Genomic DNA, 17,365 nt, shown 5'->3' on the forward strand with positions numbered 1-17,365 from the left:
AAAGCTATGTTAGGAACGCGCACATAATGTTAAATTTAACAGAATTGGTTTTTTGGACCCGTAGAGGAACTCTATGCATTTCTCTGTAGGTGTGAATAAGAATCCCGGAATGGAATGCTAAACACAGATCTATAGGTGCATGAGGCGTTTTACCGATAGACATTTAAGTTACATATGTGTCAGAGTCCAGTATTCTTTGAGTTCTTCTAGGTATTCCACAAGTGGAGGGTTTACAGTTTAATACCAAATTTACTTTTTTGAAGTTCTTTGTTACACTGGACTTCAACTTAGAGTGATATAGCAATGTATTTAAATCGCAAGTACAAATTCGACTTAGTCGAGTATAACAATTGCAATATATGGTTGAATCACAATATAAATGTGATTCTCATTACTGATGTGTATAATATGCTCACCATCATGACACTGAGCGTCCCCGGTAGCTGGGAAGGAAGAAATATGTGGGTTGAAGCCAGCTCAAGCCTGTTCTCTTCAAAGTTCTTTTGTTTGGTGGGTTTGGTGTGTGTGGTTTTTGTGTGTGTTTGTGTGTGTGGTTTTTTTTTTTCTTAAATACTGTGTTGGGCTCAGGCATGTGTGCACCCACCTACTTTGTTGTCTTAAGCTAGGCAGACCAAATACTTGCATCCTTTTGATTAACTCTTCTGGGACAAGCAGTTGCACAGCCAGGTGGTTTGCCTGACTGATACAGCGGGTTATCTAGAGCAAAGACTGCCCTCGATCACCTTTGTGTTGAGCTTTCTTTGCAACAGCGGTGCTCAGTCACTCCCTACATCCTTCCCTGAGCTTCATGAGTACATCACCCCTTCCCTGCCAGCCCTCCAGAGCTTTCCCATTGCAGGGGTTCATTGTAAGTAGCTTTATTTCACATTGTGTATAAACACACTTTATTTTTCAGTAATTCCATTATCGTTTATATTGTAGGTCATGCAGGAGTCTCTGCCAGCATGATGAAGAAACGAACTTCCCACAAGTAAGTTGTTAACGTTTTTGCTAAAGTATAGCTCTCAGTAACTGAAAGTACTGTTCTAGCAATGCATCTGTATTGTTCCAGTCTCTTTGCTCTTGAAAATCTTTGAGCTGTATTCAGCTAGTATATGTGCGTACAGTCAGACTTGAGTTCTTTTGGGAGGGCGGTAGAAACAGCGTTTTGTTGTTAGAGGTCTAAAAGTGGTTTTGAATATTACTCTGGGAGAAATTTATCCTGTGAAAACAATTTTGTACTTTCCTGTAGAAATCGGAGAGAAGGCGTTGCAAGCAGGGAATTGGACATATGAACTGCTACTCTAGGATATCTGCTATCTAGAACAGACCTGATACATTGTCATCAGGTCAATATAAAATTATTCATGTGAAGTATGCTTACTGAAAACCCAATTCAGATTTAATTTTAGAAATACTTAATCTTTGATTCACTACAACTGTAGGTTTTTGGATTCTTAACTCTTTTTAATAAAGAGCATACTGAAACACTTCTGTAAGATGCTGTTTGTGTGCAAAGGATACCTGCTTATCCTATATAGTCATGGCATGTATTATTTTCCCTACTACATTTTGAAATAGTAGCAGCTAAATGTTGATGAGTAAGTGTGAGAAAACAGAGGTAATAGTCTGGACATAATTGATCTTAGTGTCTAACAGTTAGATGTTGCTTCTGGCTATGTCTCTGGTGGGAGAACTCTAAAACAAACTGGGGAAGTTGAAACTTCTTAAAATGCTAATGGTTATGTTTTAAGTATAAAGTCCTGCAGTGGTGGTATACAACATGCATCAACCTAAAGTAATTTGTCTGGCAGGTGTATGTTCTACAATTAATGTATTTGAATGAGTATTTATCAGCTGTTTCCCAGACACAACACTTGATGTAAAAATACCCTAGTCCCCTCCACCAACTCTTCATTATCCATTCTTGCTTATCTCCTTACAAGGCAGAGAGAAACTTTTTTTGTCTAGAGACAGGTAGAGTTGGTTAAAACTTAACTTCTCTTGTTCTTTTCCAACCGCTCAGAGAAAGGAGTATATGATGGGAAGACTATCAGAGGTGGGTTGCCTTTTGTACTTGAGGGTGGCTAGATTTGTTGTTGTTGTTGATAAAAACACTTTTGAAATACCTGAACAGGTTGTATTTTTGTTAGCATAAAGGCTTTTATGGGGCATATTAATTTGTGGTCCTACGTCATGTGATTTTGGGGCATTTAATCTAAGCACCCAGCTCTGTTTTATGTTAATTCGGCCTTGTTTAATTGATTTAAGAAATGTTTAGTGAAGGTTTTGTTTTGTATCGGACTGAGGTGACTTCATTTTCTGCTCACTCACTTCTCTGAGAATAAGAGACTAGTATAGAGTTTTTTGTTTGATATGTTACTTGCGTTTTTGAAATGTGCAGGTAACAGTAAGTAGTGATTTAGATGCGTTCATAGTAAACAAGTGGGATATAACTGTCTAAAAATGTATGCTGATAATACTCAGAGCTGTTGCAGACCACGATGAGTTAGTTGCGCATACTTTGTCATTGATTTGGTTATGAAAATTTGTATGTTAATTATTTAAAGAAAAGAGGAACAAACTTGGTGACTCTTGAAGGCCTTAGGCGAGATTTTAAACTGGATTCAGAAGTTTGAGGGTGATGGAGGAGCTGACAGGATGGAAGAGGGCATGGTCCAGGAGCTGAGGAGGTGATCAAATGAGCCATGTGGATTAGTCTTCCAGACTTTCTTTAACTAAAATGGTCGTTAAGCATTGACCCTAATTGAAGGGGTTCCCATGGTTATAGGTCAGCTGCAACAGGGCGGTCTGTCAGTGGTTAGTGATGGTCTCTGTGAATATAAAGGTGATGCCACTGATGTTAGACCAGTCAGTGGTCTCTTGGCTCTTGTTCTTTCCACCCTTGATGCATAAGGAAAGAGTGTAAATATAAATTAAAAGACAGTGCAAGTATAAACGTAATCCTTTCCTCATATGTTGTTCAGGTTTCTTGTAGCTGGCAATTCAAGAACTCTGAGGCAGAGGTTGTACCTAGAGTTTGACTACCAATGAATTTATCCCTTGTGAATTTCTGATCCCACTTTAAGCTAACTTGTAATCTTGGCTCCTGCAGTGTCCTAAGAAAATGAATTTCACAACTGAATGATGGCTTTTCATGGAGCACAAAGTTCTTTAAAACTTCTTCCTCAACCTATATGCCTCATAGTCTGAATGCTGTGAAAAGTAGTGAATAATTCTCTGATCACTGTCCTGCTAGTAGTGATGGATACTCTGCAGTAACATCACTGTTCCAGTAAGTTTCGGGACCTGTTTTTAATAACTTTTCTGCTCAGCACAATGAAAGACTGAAATTGTGCTGACCATTGCTATTCTACTCTGTAATATTTTATAGGTTTCTGTTTTGTCCTTCTCAGTTGTACCTTTTTTGCATGTCTGCGGAGTATAGTTTTCTTTCATGCTTCTGTGTTTTCCTTAATTCTAGTGTGTGGTGTTTTTTCTCAGATGAGATAAGCAGGAAGAAAAATAGGATACCTAATTAACTTAATTTGATAGTTTATTGGGAATTACTATCCTCCTCTTATAAATGCTAGTTTGCCTTTTAAGCACAACCCTGAAAGAGTAGCTTGTTGCTGTCACTCCTAAGCAGTTCTGCACTACGCTGGTTTTCCAGTGGCACCTGCCAAAAAAAAGTTTGAGTGCCATTTAAATACAGCCTTAAAAACTAGGAAGACTTTGTTCTTTCTATCTAGTATCTAAATTTGTGAGCTGTCTGGTTCTGTTAATGAAACTTTTTCGTGTAGCAGGGCTTTACTTACCAGCTTAATGCCTTCAAGATAAGGAAGAGGTTCTGAAACTTACTGGGATGAAAGGGCCAATTACAGTGAGGACATATCTGATGCATTGCGAGCTATTTGCAGGAATTACTGTTATCTGGTTTTCCTGGCTCCATAGGCGCTGTGTATCTAGGGAAATCTATTATCTCAATCTTCAAGATGAAATTATGTTGAATTTTAAAGATATTTCTAATAAAACAGAAGGAAAACACTGTCTGTTCTTCTGACTGTAGCATCTCAAAAGGCTATATATGTCTGTGTTACTCTGCGTATCACAGAAATAACATGCTTTTGAGATGAAAAGAGAGGTTTGATTTGGTTACTGTTGTCGAGTATGGAAGTATACTTGGAGCTATTACTCATTGTCAGTTAGAAACCTATGTTTTCTTTCTTATCGCAGTTCAGATCCAAGCAAAAATAGTTTTTCTTTGGTAATTTACTAGTTTGAAAATCATATTTCTTACAATGTGAACCAAATGAGAATGAATGGCTGTTCAGCAGTAAAGCTTTCAGACAAAGAAAAACTTGAATTGCTACACCTAGCTGGTGCTTGACTTGTAACTGCATTTATGCTTTTTGCTCACTGCAAGGCATTTTAACAGGTAGTTACCAGTAGGAACTCGGTTTTATACTCTTTCCATCATAATCTTTAAAGTGGCTGTGAAGCTTTTCACTTAATTGTTTTCATTTTAAACAGTGGGGAGTATTTTGCTTTATATGTAGAAAGTAAAATTGGCCATGAGCTTGAACAAACTTATTTTCATTGTGCCCAAGGACTAGATCTCTCATCTTTTTTCTTGATAGTAAAATATTACTGAGGCTTCTATAATTTAGGGGAAAAAAAAGTTAAGACCAGAGTAAAAACTAAACCACCTTTTGAGGTGTACAGAATTTGAAAATGCTAATGTTTCTGTGTAAAATTACAACCAACCTTGGGGGAGTGCCTTTTAACTGGAAGAGGTTCACATTCCTAGAATAATCTGTGTTATCAAAGATAGGAATACACGTTACTCATGAAACTGCAGGCTGATTTTGGTCGAAAAGATCACGTCACGACAAAAGTGAAAGTAGGCAAAAAGTGCTGTGGTGCTCCTTGCTAAGATTCATCTTCATGGAGAATGAAAGTCTGGAGGGGGCACAAGCCGCTGAAGAAATTGCACATCTTGTTTTTGATAGTTACATTAGATCTTCAGCATTATGTATGTAATATCCTATAGTGCTTTCATTATTCTGTAAGACTGCTCATGAGATTTCCCTGGTACGATTGCCGTTTGTCTCTTTTGGGTCTCTATCATACATGGACTGTTCTGCTCTGAAAGCTTTCATCCTTGCTGGAGACATTTCTTTTTGGTCACTCTCAGTAATCTAAGGATGAGTGTTGTTTTCCGCAGTTGATAATAATGGATAATTCTGAAACTGAACAATCTTTTTTTAGATGTTGCTTTTAAGCTTGCTAGTGTGTTGTGCATATTTAACTGCTGTTTAAATGAAGTATGCTACAAGTGGTAACTAATTCAGAAATTTGTTTTAGAACTAGTCAACATTCATGTGAATGGTAATCGGACAGCCCTCTAAATACTGTTTTAGGAATGGTTGTGTATTGTAACATGCAAAAATATATATATAATGGGCATATCTTGTCAGCAGTATACTGTAGCAATAGTCATATGTGTCTTCTGTTTGTATTGAAAACTGTCAATTTCTGTTCTTAATAACTGGGTAGAATAAAATTTGGGTAACGCTGTTTCAGTGGTATGAAACTGTCAGATGGCTCCCGGGACTGCTCATCAGAACAGCAGCAGATGCTCACCCGAGGGAATCCTTCAGTGCAAGTTGCAAAAAGGAAGCAGAAAATACCGAGGAAGGGCAAAAAGTGTATTTAATCCGCTTTCTGTTTTAAGGAGCATTTCTTCTATTGCTGTTCCCTTTGCATATTTTTTTGTGCTAAAAAGGAATGTTAGAGGAATGTTGTTGCTACCATGTGTCTTTGAAAACATCGGAAGTCAAAGATATCTGTAAGTGCAGAGGGAGGCTAAATTTCTCTCAGGTGAGAACACAGGGTTGGGGGGGGGGGGGGCGGAAATACCTGGGAAGAATTTTAGGCAGCCACCACTAATGTTTCCACTGGTTTCCTCCTTCTGGGGTAAGAGTATTATGTTTACTGTTCTGCAGGGAGCAATGAGGTAACGAAGTTGTAATACTCTCCGGTAACTTTGCTCTTTGAGACTTGATTTAGGGTTTTAACAGGTGAGTTTTACTTTTGACATTCAGTGTAGTGAGGGCTAAAATAGCTCTTTGAGTTGCAGCAAACTCACTTTGAGAGCTAGTATTATGAAAGCAACCTTATACAGCCTGTCAAAAGTGTTGCACTGCTTTTTAGTGTGGGTTTTTTCTTTTTCCAGTGGAGTATAATATGCTTTATACTCTAATTTGAGTAAGGTATGCTGTTACACACATTAGAACTTAATGTGTCTTCATAATTTTGGCTTATTACGTGTAAACCTTGCCTTCTGAAAACAAAGCCTATAGCTCTTATGCAGAGTAGAATTTTGAGTATGTACTTTTTTTAATGTTATGTTTGTATCTGTGTACAGAAAGCATAGAAACAATGTGGGACCAAGCAAACCTATTTCTCAGCCGCGAAGAAACATTGTAGGCTGCAGAATACAGCATGGATGGAAAGAAGGGAGTGGACCTGTAACACAGTGGAAGGGCACAGTTCTTGATCAAGTTCCTGTAAATCCCTCTCTCTATCTTATAAAGTATGATGGATTTGATTGTGTGTATGGACTAGAACTGCACAAAGATGAAAGAGTTTCAGCACTTGAAGTCCTTCCAGACAGAGTTGGTAAGTGCTTTTTTTCTTATGCACACATACACATGTTGACATATAATAGTAAATGTTCTCCACTAATCTCTCCTGACTTTTCCCTGAGATAACATTTGAACATTTGAATTTTATTAGCTGAATTAATTTTTGTCACATGACAGGTAACTTAGATGTTCTGTTTAAGTTTTCTTGATTTCACAAAGATTTGATGAAACCAGAGAGTATAATGCTGTCTTTTGTCTTTAAATGATATGCAGTACATTCTGTAGTCTTCCTCCTCCTTAGCGTCTTATACCTGACATGCTTATGTAAAGTTAATATTGATGTTTCTATTAAAACTGAAACTCTGAGCCAGCTGAGAAATGTCTTGGTTATACGTTCTCTGTTCTTTGTGTTTGATAGTGATGTCGCATCTTTCCTCATGTGCTTTCCCTGATTATTAATATACATGGAAAAGAGGCGTTTTCTAAGTGAAGTAGCTTGACTGATGAAAACCAGACTTACTGGTTTTCATAATTAGCCCTGGATTGTTTACAGGTTGGGGGGGGGGGGGGGGAAGTAGTTAAATTTCAAAAGGTTCAAGGAGACTAAACTCAAAACCTTCATTAATAAATTTAAAGAGCTGCTTCATGATGGCCTCCCTTCCCTCCCCCCTCCACCGCACCTCCTCTCATCTCCAAGTACGTATTTAAAATACAAAGCTTCATTGCTGTAGTCTTCATTGGTCTCCCTTCAATACCTTGCATTATGATAGTTTGTCTAATCTGGAGGGCACAATGATGGAAAAGTCCTGATAAGAATTATTTTAACATGTTACCATGTTGGTAACATGGTCTACTGGAATAGACATTGTTGTGTATGTGAATTGGCTTGTCAGATTTGTTCCTGAATCTAGATAAAGACTATTTTTGTGAAGACATGTCTGTACTTTTGAATGGACTTATGTATGAACTGCTGTCATTTCAGCTTCATCTCGAATTAGTGATGCCCACCTGGCAGACACAATGATTGGCAAAGCTGTGGAACATATGTTTGAGACAGAGGATGGCTCAAAAGATGAATGGAGGGGGATGGTCTTGGCTCGAGCTCCTATTATGAACACATGGTTTTATATTACCTACGAGAAAGATCCTGTCTTGTACATGTACCAACTCTTAGATGATTATAAAGAAGGTGACCTTCGCATTATGCCTGATTCCAGTAAGTAGACCGGTTAATTCTTTTTTTTTTCCTCTGGCAGCTCTCTTTTGGCTTGTGGTTTATTAATATAAAGGAGAGTTGACAAAATGTAAAAGGGAGTTGCAAACAAGCTCCTTAAGTATCACAACTAACAAAGGTTACGGTGCAGCTGGAAATGCATCTGTTTTAAACAAGTTTTGTTGGAATATTTTACTTTAATCAATGGTGAGGTATGCATTAAATACAGGAAAATTGTTTTCTGTATTTATTCCAATTTCTGAAAAAGATATACGTACTACTGTGGGAGAGATTACTCTGAATTTTTTTATGGACATTGACAAGCTAGAAGTCTTGTTGGTTTCTTACAGAAGTATCCTAGCACCTTGAGACAACTCTGGATTTGTACTTCTGAAGCAGTTCTCATAAGAATAATATTTTGGGACCCACTAATATAGTCAGATTAATTTTGAGTAGACTTCTTCAGTTTTAAAGATTTTTGAGTAGCTTCTTGGAGGAAAGAAACACTAATCTTTTGAAAATTCATTTTCTCTTGTATGTTTAAACATATTAGTAGGAAAAATGTTTCAATAGGTTAGGAGGGCTATTTTTTCTTCCTCTTTTGAAGTGAAAGTGATTTGAGTCTTTCCTTTTAATATAGAAGGTTTTTTCCACAGAGTTTGGATAGCCAATACAAAAAAGAGGGTAAAAGACTGTAAAGCATATTGTACTCTTATTTCTCCCCTGCACCTAAAAAGCATGGCTCCGATGGTCAATTTTGGCTTTGAAGTAAATTATTAATTAGGTAATCGTATTGTCTGGTTATGCAATGCACTACCTAAATATTAGTTACAATTCATTCATTGAGTTTCTGAGACTGTGTTCTGTCAGATCTAGCACTGATGATAAATAGTCTGATGGCTGGGTAAAAAGGTGGGGCTTATTTGCATAACCTCTGTAGTAGTCTTAGGTTTTTAGATTTTTTTCCAGGCTAACAGAAAGCAACATACCTGTGGCTTGAAAAGAATGAACTGCAAATGTTAACAGAAGAAGAAGTGAGCTTTCTAAAGGAAAAAAATGAAGCAAGTTTTTTTTTTTTTTTTTTTTTTTTTTTTTTTTTTTTTATTTTAAGATTTGGCACTTCCAAATAATGTATTCTCTATCCAAAATATTAAAAAGAGCTTGGGAGGTATTTTTAAATTTTTATTTAGTAGGCTACTTTTTAGGGAATTGAAGTTAGCTTTTTCTTACACCTTAGAAAGATAAGGGAAAAAGCTTACATGCTTTCTATATTTAAGGATTAAGTGGTTTTAATGCTCATCCTCAGACTGTCTACTATTTATCTCTGTTGCCAAGACACTCTGAAGCATGGGCTACCTTTTCTGAATCTGAATACTTTTCAGATAATTAGCTTTATGTCCTTAAGTCAATGATTGGATGTTAACGGTAGTAGTTTTCAAATAGGATTTTAATTTACCTGAGAGTAGGTCTATAAACTTGGCAGAACTTACCCTAATATTATGGCTAGAACTTTCAAAGGAGTTCTTAGGCTCTTTTTCTCTTCTCAGGTTGTATTTGTATATGTGAAGAGACTGAAATATAGATGATAACTGTAAAGCTTTTTTGATGAGGGGGGAAAATGTTATGCTGGGTCCAATACTGAAACTTTGTGAACGCTTCATAATTCCTTATAAACTAAAATGCAAGAGCTTAACTCGCATCTTTGCCAAGGAAGGTACTTTATAGAAATCTGATATTAAGAGGATACTAACTATGTATGGCAATGCATGCATAGAAGAAATAGAACAAAAATTTACAGAGAAACTTACTGAGGTTTAGGGAAGATGTTTGGCAGCCTCAGTTCTATCATAGTTTGCAGTCTGTGGCTCATGGGAGCACAAGGAGCAATCTGAATCTCTAGTTTAGCACTGATAGCTACAGCGTAACAGTTTGCATGAGGTAGTACTGTTGGCCTTATTCTCAGTTTCTGCTTTGGGTTGACTAGCAGGTAGTTTAATGCAGGATGCTGAGTAAGTGACCAGAAGTGAATCATTGAAACAGAAAAGCAAGTGAAATACAAACATCTTTCTGTCATAGATACTCTTGAATAATGAACCATCATTTAAAAAGAAAAAAAAAAGTATCATAAAAACCAGTTCCACTTTGGAATTGGGTATGCGTGTTCGTCATTACAATATCAGATTGCATTAAGACTTGCAGAGTTGACATGCTACTTCATTTGTAAGGATGAGCTAACAAAACAATTTCTAAATGTAAATATATCAAGACAATCTATTTGCTCCCCATTGTTTTTCTTTGCCTTTGGAGTTTGTTTTTGCAACTCACTGAATTGAAAGGAAAATAGCTGCAACTTGCAAGAGATTCTTGACTCAGAACAAGAGTGTTAATTTAAAGGCTTGGGTTTTCCACAGTAAAAGGCACAGCATGTCTGGCCATTACTAATAAAATTTCTCCCTGGAACGCAAAACGCAAGTTTAGCTCTCCCAGTTTATACAGAAGGCATGCTGAGAAGGAAGGCGAAGTTGGCTGTGGTTAGGTGTGGTTAGTTTCCAGTTCTCCAGTATGTTGCTGCACCCTTTATCCCATTTGTTCTGTGATTGCCTTGTAACTAACCCCTTGGGAACTGGCAGATTGTTATACAAACACATCTTTTTGCATCCAGACTTGTCATAGGCCTTGTCTAAGATCTGAGGATATGTCCAAGTGGATTTTACTAGGTGAGCAAATAATACCGTTAGACTTGAGCAGATCTAGCATCCATTCCAGTGCAGAGTCAAAAAACCATTTCAGCAGCATTATTGATTATGGAAGTTGTATTTATTATCATTTTAGAAGATATGTTTTTGTTGGAGTGGCATGGCTGCATTGGAATTTTGAATGAAGCGTGTGGGGAGCAGTTTTGTATGGCTGCTTTTCTGTGAAAGGGGCCCCAATGCCTTGTTCTGCTGTGGGCTTAAGTTCCATATCTACATTTTTTTGTAACTTGTGTGTTAACCTTTATGTTAAAAGATACACTTATCTAACTAGTTGAAGTGTCATTTTTAACTTAATAAAACTAAAGGCAGTATTACCAAAGAAAAAAAAATCTGATCATACTTCCTAGAAGCATGGCAATAGGTGCTTGAACAGCACAACTTGCATCGAGTGTGTTCAGTGTTTAAGAGTTGTGATGTTTCTTTATAAATCTTAAGACTTTGCAGTTGTTTTCTATATTAAAAAATCCACAAATATCCACCAAAGCACATTGTATTTTTGTGTTGCAGATGATTCACCTCCTGCAGAACGGGAACCAGGTGAAGTTGTGGACAGCCTGGTAGGCAAACAAGTGGAATATGCCAAAGAAGATGGCTCAAAAAGGACTGGCATGGTCATTCATCAAGTTGAAGCCAAACCATCTGTCTATTTCATCAAGTTTGATGATGATTTCCATATTTATGTCTACGATTTGGTGAAGACATCCTAGACGTCATCGTGAACTTTTGCCAAATTTGTGGAACTATTAAATGTAAAATTTGTAGACACAAAGACTTGACTGCTTTCCAGTTTAATGAAAGCTTAAATGTCCCTGCGAACCCACAATCTCTGCCAGCAAAACTGTTTTGTTCTGAATAATACAAACAAGTTTATGTGAACGTGACACATTTTGTGTAAGAACTCCTTTTCTTGAAGGAAGTCAATATATTTGGGCGGGAGGGAGTTAAAAGCAAAGAACAGCTGCAAATTCAAGCTGTGTAAAGTTGATCTAGTATTGTAATCATTAATCTAAATTTTTTCATAGATTTTAACTTTCTTCAACCTTGCACTCACCTGTTCAACTGCCACATGCAAGTGTAGTTTGATATTTTTGATATGCCTTCTTTTGTAACATTAAATTTAATTTCTTGGCTACTGGCAGTCCTTGTTTTCAGGGTTGGGTCAGAGGTGCCTTTCCTGAAAGGTTTAAACGGTTTGTGCAGCATTAAGGAGTGCCTAACCCAAGTAACATCAATCTACTGTGTTTCTACACTTTATTTCAAATTTAGCTTTTTAAGAACTTGCAGTACATGGAAATACTTGTGCATTTTTAGTAGTCACAGGGCAGTAGGATATCAAGTGTTTGACTTATGCACCTTTCAGTGAAAAGGCTTTAAACTATAAAAATATATTTAATCTGTATAACCAGTTAATTAGAAAATGCAGGTTAATGGCCCATATTTACAAGTCGTAGGAACCGGTAATATACATGCAACAAGGCTGCCTTCAATCCTAAATGTTGTACTTCTTTGTTTTGTTATACACACTTCTTAGCAAAACCCAAGTGCTTGGTGCCACAAATTTAACAGTATATATGCTACTCCAGAAGACTTCAGACTACGCATTGGCAATCAGTAGTCTCTCGTTTAATATCAAAACCTAGCAACCTGAATGTTTGTGTGTGGACTTAGAAGCCTAACAGTAGTTAATCTTACACATGGTAAACACAATCCCATGGAGGGGAGGGAGGGGAAAATCCTTTTACCTTGAAGACTTACTTTAGAGAAGGAGAAGCATTTGTTGCCTTCTGCTCAGTCTGCTGCATTTCTTTTTTGTTGTTGTTTTGGTTTGGTTTTGTTTTTTCGTTCACTTTTTCTTTTTTAACTGTTTTTGTTCAAGAAGGCATCTTCCCAATATGTTCTTTTTTCTGGCTTTTCCACATAAGGAGTGTCCGGACAAATCTACAGCTTAAACCTGTTGTTGCCTTTTGTGGTGTACATTGTACTTGCTTTGAGGTATGCTGTTAACGTGAATTTCATTCTACGAACACTAGAGTTCTGCATGCCAGTGGTGTACTATCTAATGGAAGCTATAGGCAGTCTCAGTGGTTCAGTCATCTGCATTAGATTGTGGATGTAAATAGCAGCCCACAAGAGCAGAGTCCTTTCATGGTTTTAATCTTGCAAGATAGCTGTAAATCAAGGTTAGTTTCTTTCTTTTTTTGTGTGTGTGGCAGCTTTTAAAAGTATCAGAATTGCAACAATGATCAGCACAGCAACAAAATTGTCATGTTACATTAAGGCAGAGCTCTGCAAGCTTCGAAGTACTGCTTCACAGAAATGCAGTATGTGAAGACAGTCAGCACTGTTGATGAAAGCAAGGAGGGAATGCAGTTATCCAACCTTATGCCGTTAGTGGAAGGGATAGCAGGAGAGGTGCTGTTAATCAGAGATCAGAGGTCCGGATGACCTCAGTTGTGGGTGTTCTTGATATGGAAGACTCAGTGGTTTAAGCCCCTTTCTGTCAATTTTTTTGCCTGATTTCGTATTTTAGCCTTAAGGCTTGTGCCTCATTATGCTGTTGAATGGTAATAAATACTCATCATATAAATATGATACCTTAATTCTTTGTCCATTGCTACTATATTGCATTATGTCCAGTATTTCATCATGGGCAACCAAAGGCAGGCTATTGTCTTTCAGTGAATAGCTTCTCAATGCAGTCCTTAAGCACTAAGTACCTGAGTCGTAAATGTTCCTTGTGTTTTGAACAAAGTGAGCAGATTTGCAACACAGTGTTTTCATCCTGCAGATCTGTTATGTGTTTTCTATTGACTCTTAAGAGTCCTGCATGTAAATCTCAAAGCTGAGCCTGGCTCCATGAGCCCAAGTTGATATTTGTGGCACAAGAATGAGTGAGTGTATTGATTATACACAAGATACGTGAATAACCTAGTACAGTGAATTTTGGGCTATACATCTAAGAAATACAAGGTTTGTTTTGAAATATCTGAGGTTTAGGTCTACTGAAACATTTTTAGCATTAGGCTTGCATTTGTGGGTTTTCTGCAAGCCACTTTAATACACCACATATTCTGCCAATTAGAGTATACTCTATAAACTGTAAATTTTATGGTTGTTTTTAGATGTCCCCATTGTCTGTTGCGTGGGTTTTTCTTTTCATCCTTTTTTTTCCCTTTTTCCTTTTCCTTAAGATTTTTTTGATAGCTTAAACCACCTTTTTGAGGCTTGAGACTAATTCCACTCCCTGCCCATCTGCTTTGGGCTTTGTTTTAGGCTCACGTTTCAGATCTGCATGCAGTGCTTGCGTTACCCTGGTAACTAAATGTTGGTTCCTTGTTCTAGGGGTTCAACATTACTTTCCAAAATTATCACAGGGCTTGTGATGGCACAAGCCATGGATCTTTGTATAAAAGTTATTGGCCTTTCTCATTTACCTGCTGTAGTATTGTTGTATATTGTGTGTGTGTGTGTGCGTGATGTCAGGCTGCCATGTAAAACTTTTAAAAAGGAAAAAAAAACTTAAATGCAGACCATCCTTTTTTGCATGCTTAGAGGGTTAGAACGTTCAATGTAACAAACTAAAGTTGCATGTTAAAATGTTTAGGTTTTGGTTTTGTTCTGTTTTTATTTTGTGTTCAGTTTTTTGTGAATTTGCTTATTGTGCTGTTTTAATGGTTGTTAGTAGGATTAAATGCACCGATGAGGCGAGCATAGTGCCAACGGAAGGTAATTTTCCAGTTGTATGTGTCATACAGCATTTGAAGGGACCATGTATTCTGTTCAAGAATAAATAAAATCACAATTGATTAGTAAAACACTACATTTTTCTTCTTTCTTTTGAGTGCCAAACCCTAAACTAAGTTGGAGTAGACTACATGAAGACTGAAATACTTTGGGGAAAACCCTCTTTATTGTAACAGGTAGAAGCCTTCTTTAAATAAATTATTTAAAAATGGAGGCTTTTATCTTTATAGCTAGAATTGATTACAGTCACTTCAGGGAAATAGAATTATGGTTAAAAACAGTTTCTGGTTCCTTGAAAATGCTGTGCTTTTTGTATTTTACATCATTAGTGCAATTTGGATGGTTCTTGGTATGTGTATAGTTCAAAGGTCTTCGTGTTCACATTTTAAAATTAGATAATGACTTCATCTTTAGAGCTTGGTTTCATTATTTTTATTTTATTTTGAACAATGTAGACAGTTCCCTGTTCTCTGCATTTAGAAGTATAAACACTTTAAATCTGTTACTTAATTCTGTAAGTAATTTTTATAATTATGATGTAACTCTATCCTTAAAACATTTAAAATAAACCCTTTATGTGCAACTTATGACTGTAAACTTTGTTCTCATGAGCAAAATGTAGTGATGTGATTTCAGGTTGTGAAGAAGCCGTTTCTTCAGTTTTCTAATTAAAAAAGGATTTATTATTTTAGTGTTGAGCCATGTATGCTGGTATAATACTTTCCCTATGAAATCAGTTTGCTTGCTAAACCAGGTCTTTATTCTTTTTTGCCAAGTAAGTATGAATGTTGATAAGATGGAATTTGACTGAGGCAAAGCATAATGCTTAAGCTGTGCTTCACCAAAGGCACAAAAACTCCCCTTCAGGGGGTTATGCAAGTCTGTGAAGGAGGCTCTATTTCCAGAGCACACCACAGCTCACGCTGTTAGCAGCAGTTCAGCAGTGGGGAACACTAGAAGCATTTGTCAGTGTTTAGGTGATATGTTTGTCTGCTTTGACTTAATGTGCTTAACTAAATTTTGAATTTTATTTTACTCGCTATAAAAAAGTAGAGTTGAGCCAAATTAGAGGTGATGGGCAGCGAAGAGAGTAATATCATAATGCTGTAAATTTTCTTAAGATGGGTAAGTTGTTCATACTAATGCATGAAGACTTAATTCTTTTATGTTGTTAAAGGGTAAATTACCAAGCCTGACTTTGAATATTGAAATGAGGAGATTTTCCTTATTCCACCCTCTTCCATGATTTTAAAGGAGAAAGTCTGCCTATGTGGATACTGCCAAAATACATTTATTTGGCACCAGGTTTAGTAAGCCTGCTAGAAGTATACCGAAGATGGTGCAGCGTATTGGCTGTGCAGTTGGGATCAATATCCAGGCCTCTTCAGTTCCCTTGGTTCAGTGTCCTGTTTACTGTATTCTGTTGCCTAAGAAACTGGTCCCATTGAAGACTTGCATTCTGCACATCTTCTCATTAGGGAGAGACTAAGGCTTTGCTTAACAAGAGCATCATATTCCAGAAGCAGATGTTAATCTGTATGAGCTGGCTACATTAAATTATGGTTAAAAAACAGAGATACTGAAGTTTTACATCTGTAATGCCTGAATCTGTTTTATATTACAGCTGGTAAACTAGGCTTAGCCCTGTAACATCTCTTTTGACCCTTCACAGGGGAAGGAGCTTTCTAAAAACAAAAAGACACTTTTGTTCTCAATGATCGTAGTAATGCAAACTGCCTCTGAAAAGGGGCTGCTTCAGGAGTGGGTTTACAAGCAGCTCAGAGGTCTATGCCTTGAAGATGATAATGTCTTTCAGGCGGTGGGGAGAGGGGCCCTCACTGGCACAACAGCTTTAATCTGTAATACTGGACTGTATTTTCACATCTGTCAGAATCCTCCTTGTGCCTATAAAGAGCTTAAACTTGCAGAAAGAAAGAGCTTGTTCTGGTTTTTGCCCAGTGAGGTATCTGTTTTTAATTTAATGACTTTTCTTTAAAAATACTCATGCTGCAAGCAACTGAGCTACTGATGACTTCAGAGTCTCCTTTTTTAGGAAAGGATGAGTTTTGGTAAGGGTCCTCCAGAGGACCTTGGGCTGCTGCACTTTAGGATTGAGAAGTACTAAAAGGAGAAGTAAGAACAAGGTTGAGGAAATGACAGGTATGTTCTTTCATCCTCTTGTGCTGGGTAAATAATGATGATAGCTTTATACACATAGCATTTTTTTCAGTCTGATTCTAGTTTTCTTTTCCGGCAAGGAAGTTCCTACCTTGGCATGTTATATCATTTAACTCTTTCCCCCCCCCCCACCAATATCGATATTCTACCATTTTAAAAGTCATTTTTAGGATTGGCAGACTGGGAAAAGTTATCAGGCTTCTAAGCATTCTTTCTGGGCTCTGTTCTTCCCATTTTACTAGTTTAGCTGCCTTGAATTAATTTCTCTTCCAGATTTGAAGTATGGAAGCAGTTTATGCACAACATGCAGCAGCTGAGGTCTCACCAGTGTAAACGAATTGATGTCTGCTTAACACTTTTTTATCTTTCCTATTCTATTTGGATCTTAACATTTCTGCTGTGTGTCCCTTTTCGCAATTCACTGTTATAGTTTACATAATTTCAGCTGTACAAAACTTGTGTAAATGGCTTTTGTAGCCTGACAGTTTAAATATCTGTATACTTTGGCACATCTTTTAAAATCAGTCCTTAAATTTAGTTGTATTCAATGAAGTCCCCTTTCACAAGTCCTTTTTTAAACATCTGTATGTTTCTTGGTGCCACACTGTTACGCAGGTTTCTACACAAGACTGACCTGTTTGAAGCCTACTCTGGCAATGAATATAGACCTCTGTATGCATACTTTGGTTTGAGCAGCTCTATTTTTTCTTAAGCATGTTCCACCTAAATTAAGATAATCATTGCAATTTAAAAGCACATTTTACACTACTTTAAATGTACACTCAAGTTAAAACAATGCAATGTTAGGTAAACAACCACTGTTT

General features: G+C 37.1%; 1 protein-coding gene across 2 annotated transcripts in view; it reads left to right on the forward strand.

Moving 5' to 3' along the window:
* The window catches only part of LOC112978772 (spindlin-Z), a 51,961-nt gene extending 37,011 nt beyond the window's left edge, over positions 1–14,950 (forward strand). The window contains exons 1-6 of one of the 2 annotated variants that reach the window (XM_064500522.1): positions 944–991; positions 2,027–2,059; positions 5,587–5,711; positions 6,431–6,684; positions 7,633–7,866; positions 11,127–14,950. In XM_064500522.1, coding sequence (XP_064356592.1) covers positions 2,039–2,059; positions 5,587–5,711; positions 6,431–6,684; positions 7,633–7,866; positions 11,127–11,326 — 834 coding nt within the window. In that variant the 5' untranslated portion in view covers positions 944–991; positions 2,027–2,038 and the 3' untranslated portion in view covers positions 11,327–14,950. Of the gene's footprint in view, positions 1–942; positions 992–2,026; positions 2,060–5,586; positions 5,712–6,430; positions 6,685–7,632; positions 7,867–11,126 lie in introns of those variants that run through there. The other variant, XM_026092476.2, reaches the window with a different exon arrangement.
* Positions 14,951–17,365: the final 2,415 nt, after the last annotated feature.

The sequence above is a fragment of the Dromaius novaehollandiae genome, chromosome W (genome assembly GCF_036370855.1).
Source record: "Dromaius novaehollandiae isolate bDroNov1 chromosome W, bDroNov1.hap1, whole genome shotgun sequence".
NCBI classification, from domain to species: domain Eukaryota; kingdom Metazoa; phylum Chordata; class Aves; order Casuariiformes; family Dromaiidae; genus Dromaius; species Dromaius novaehollandiae.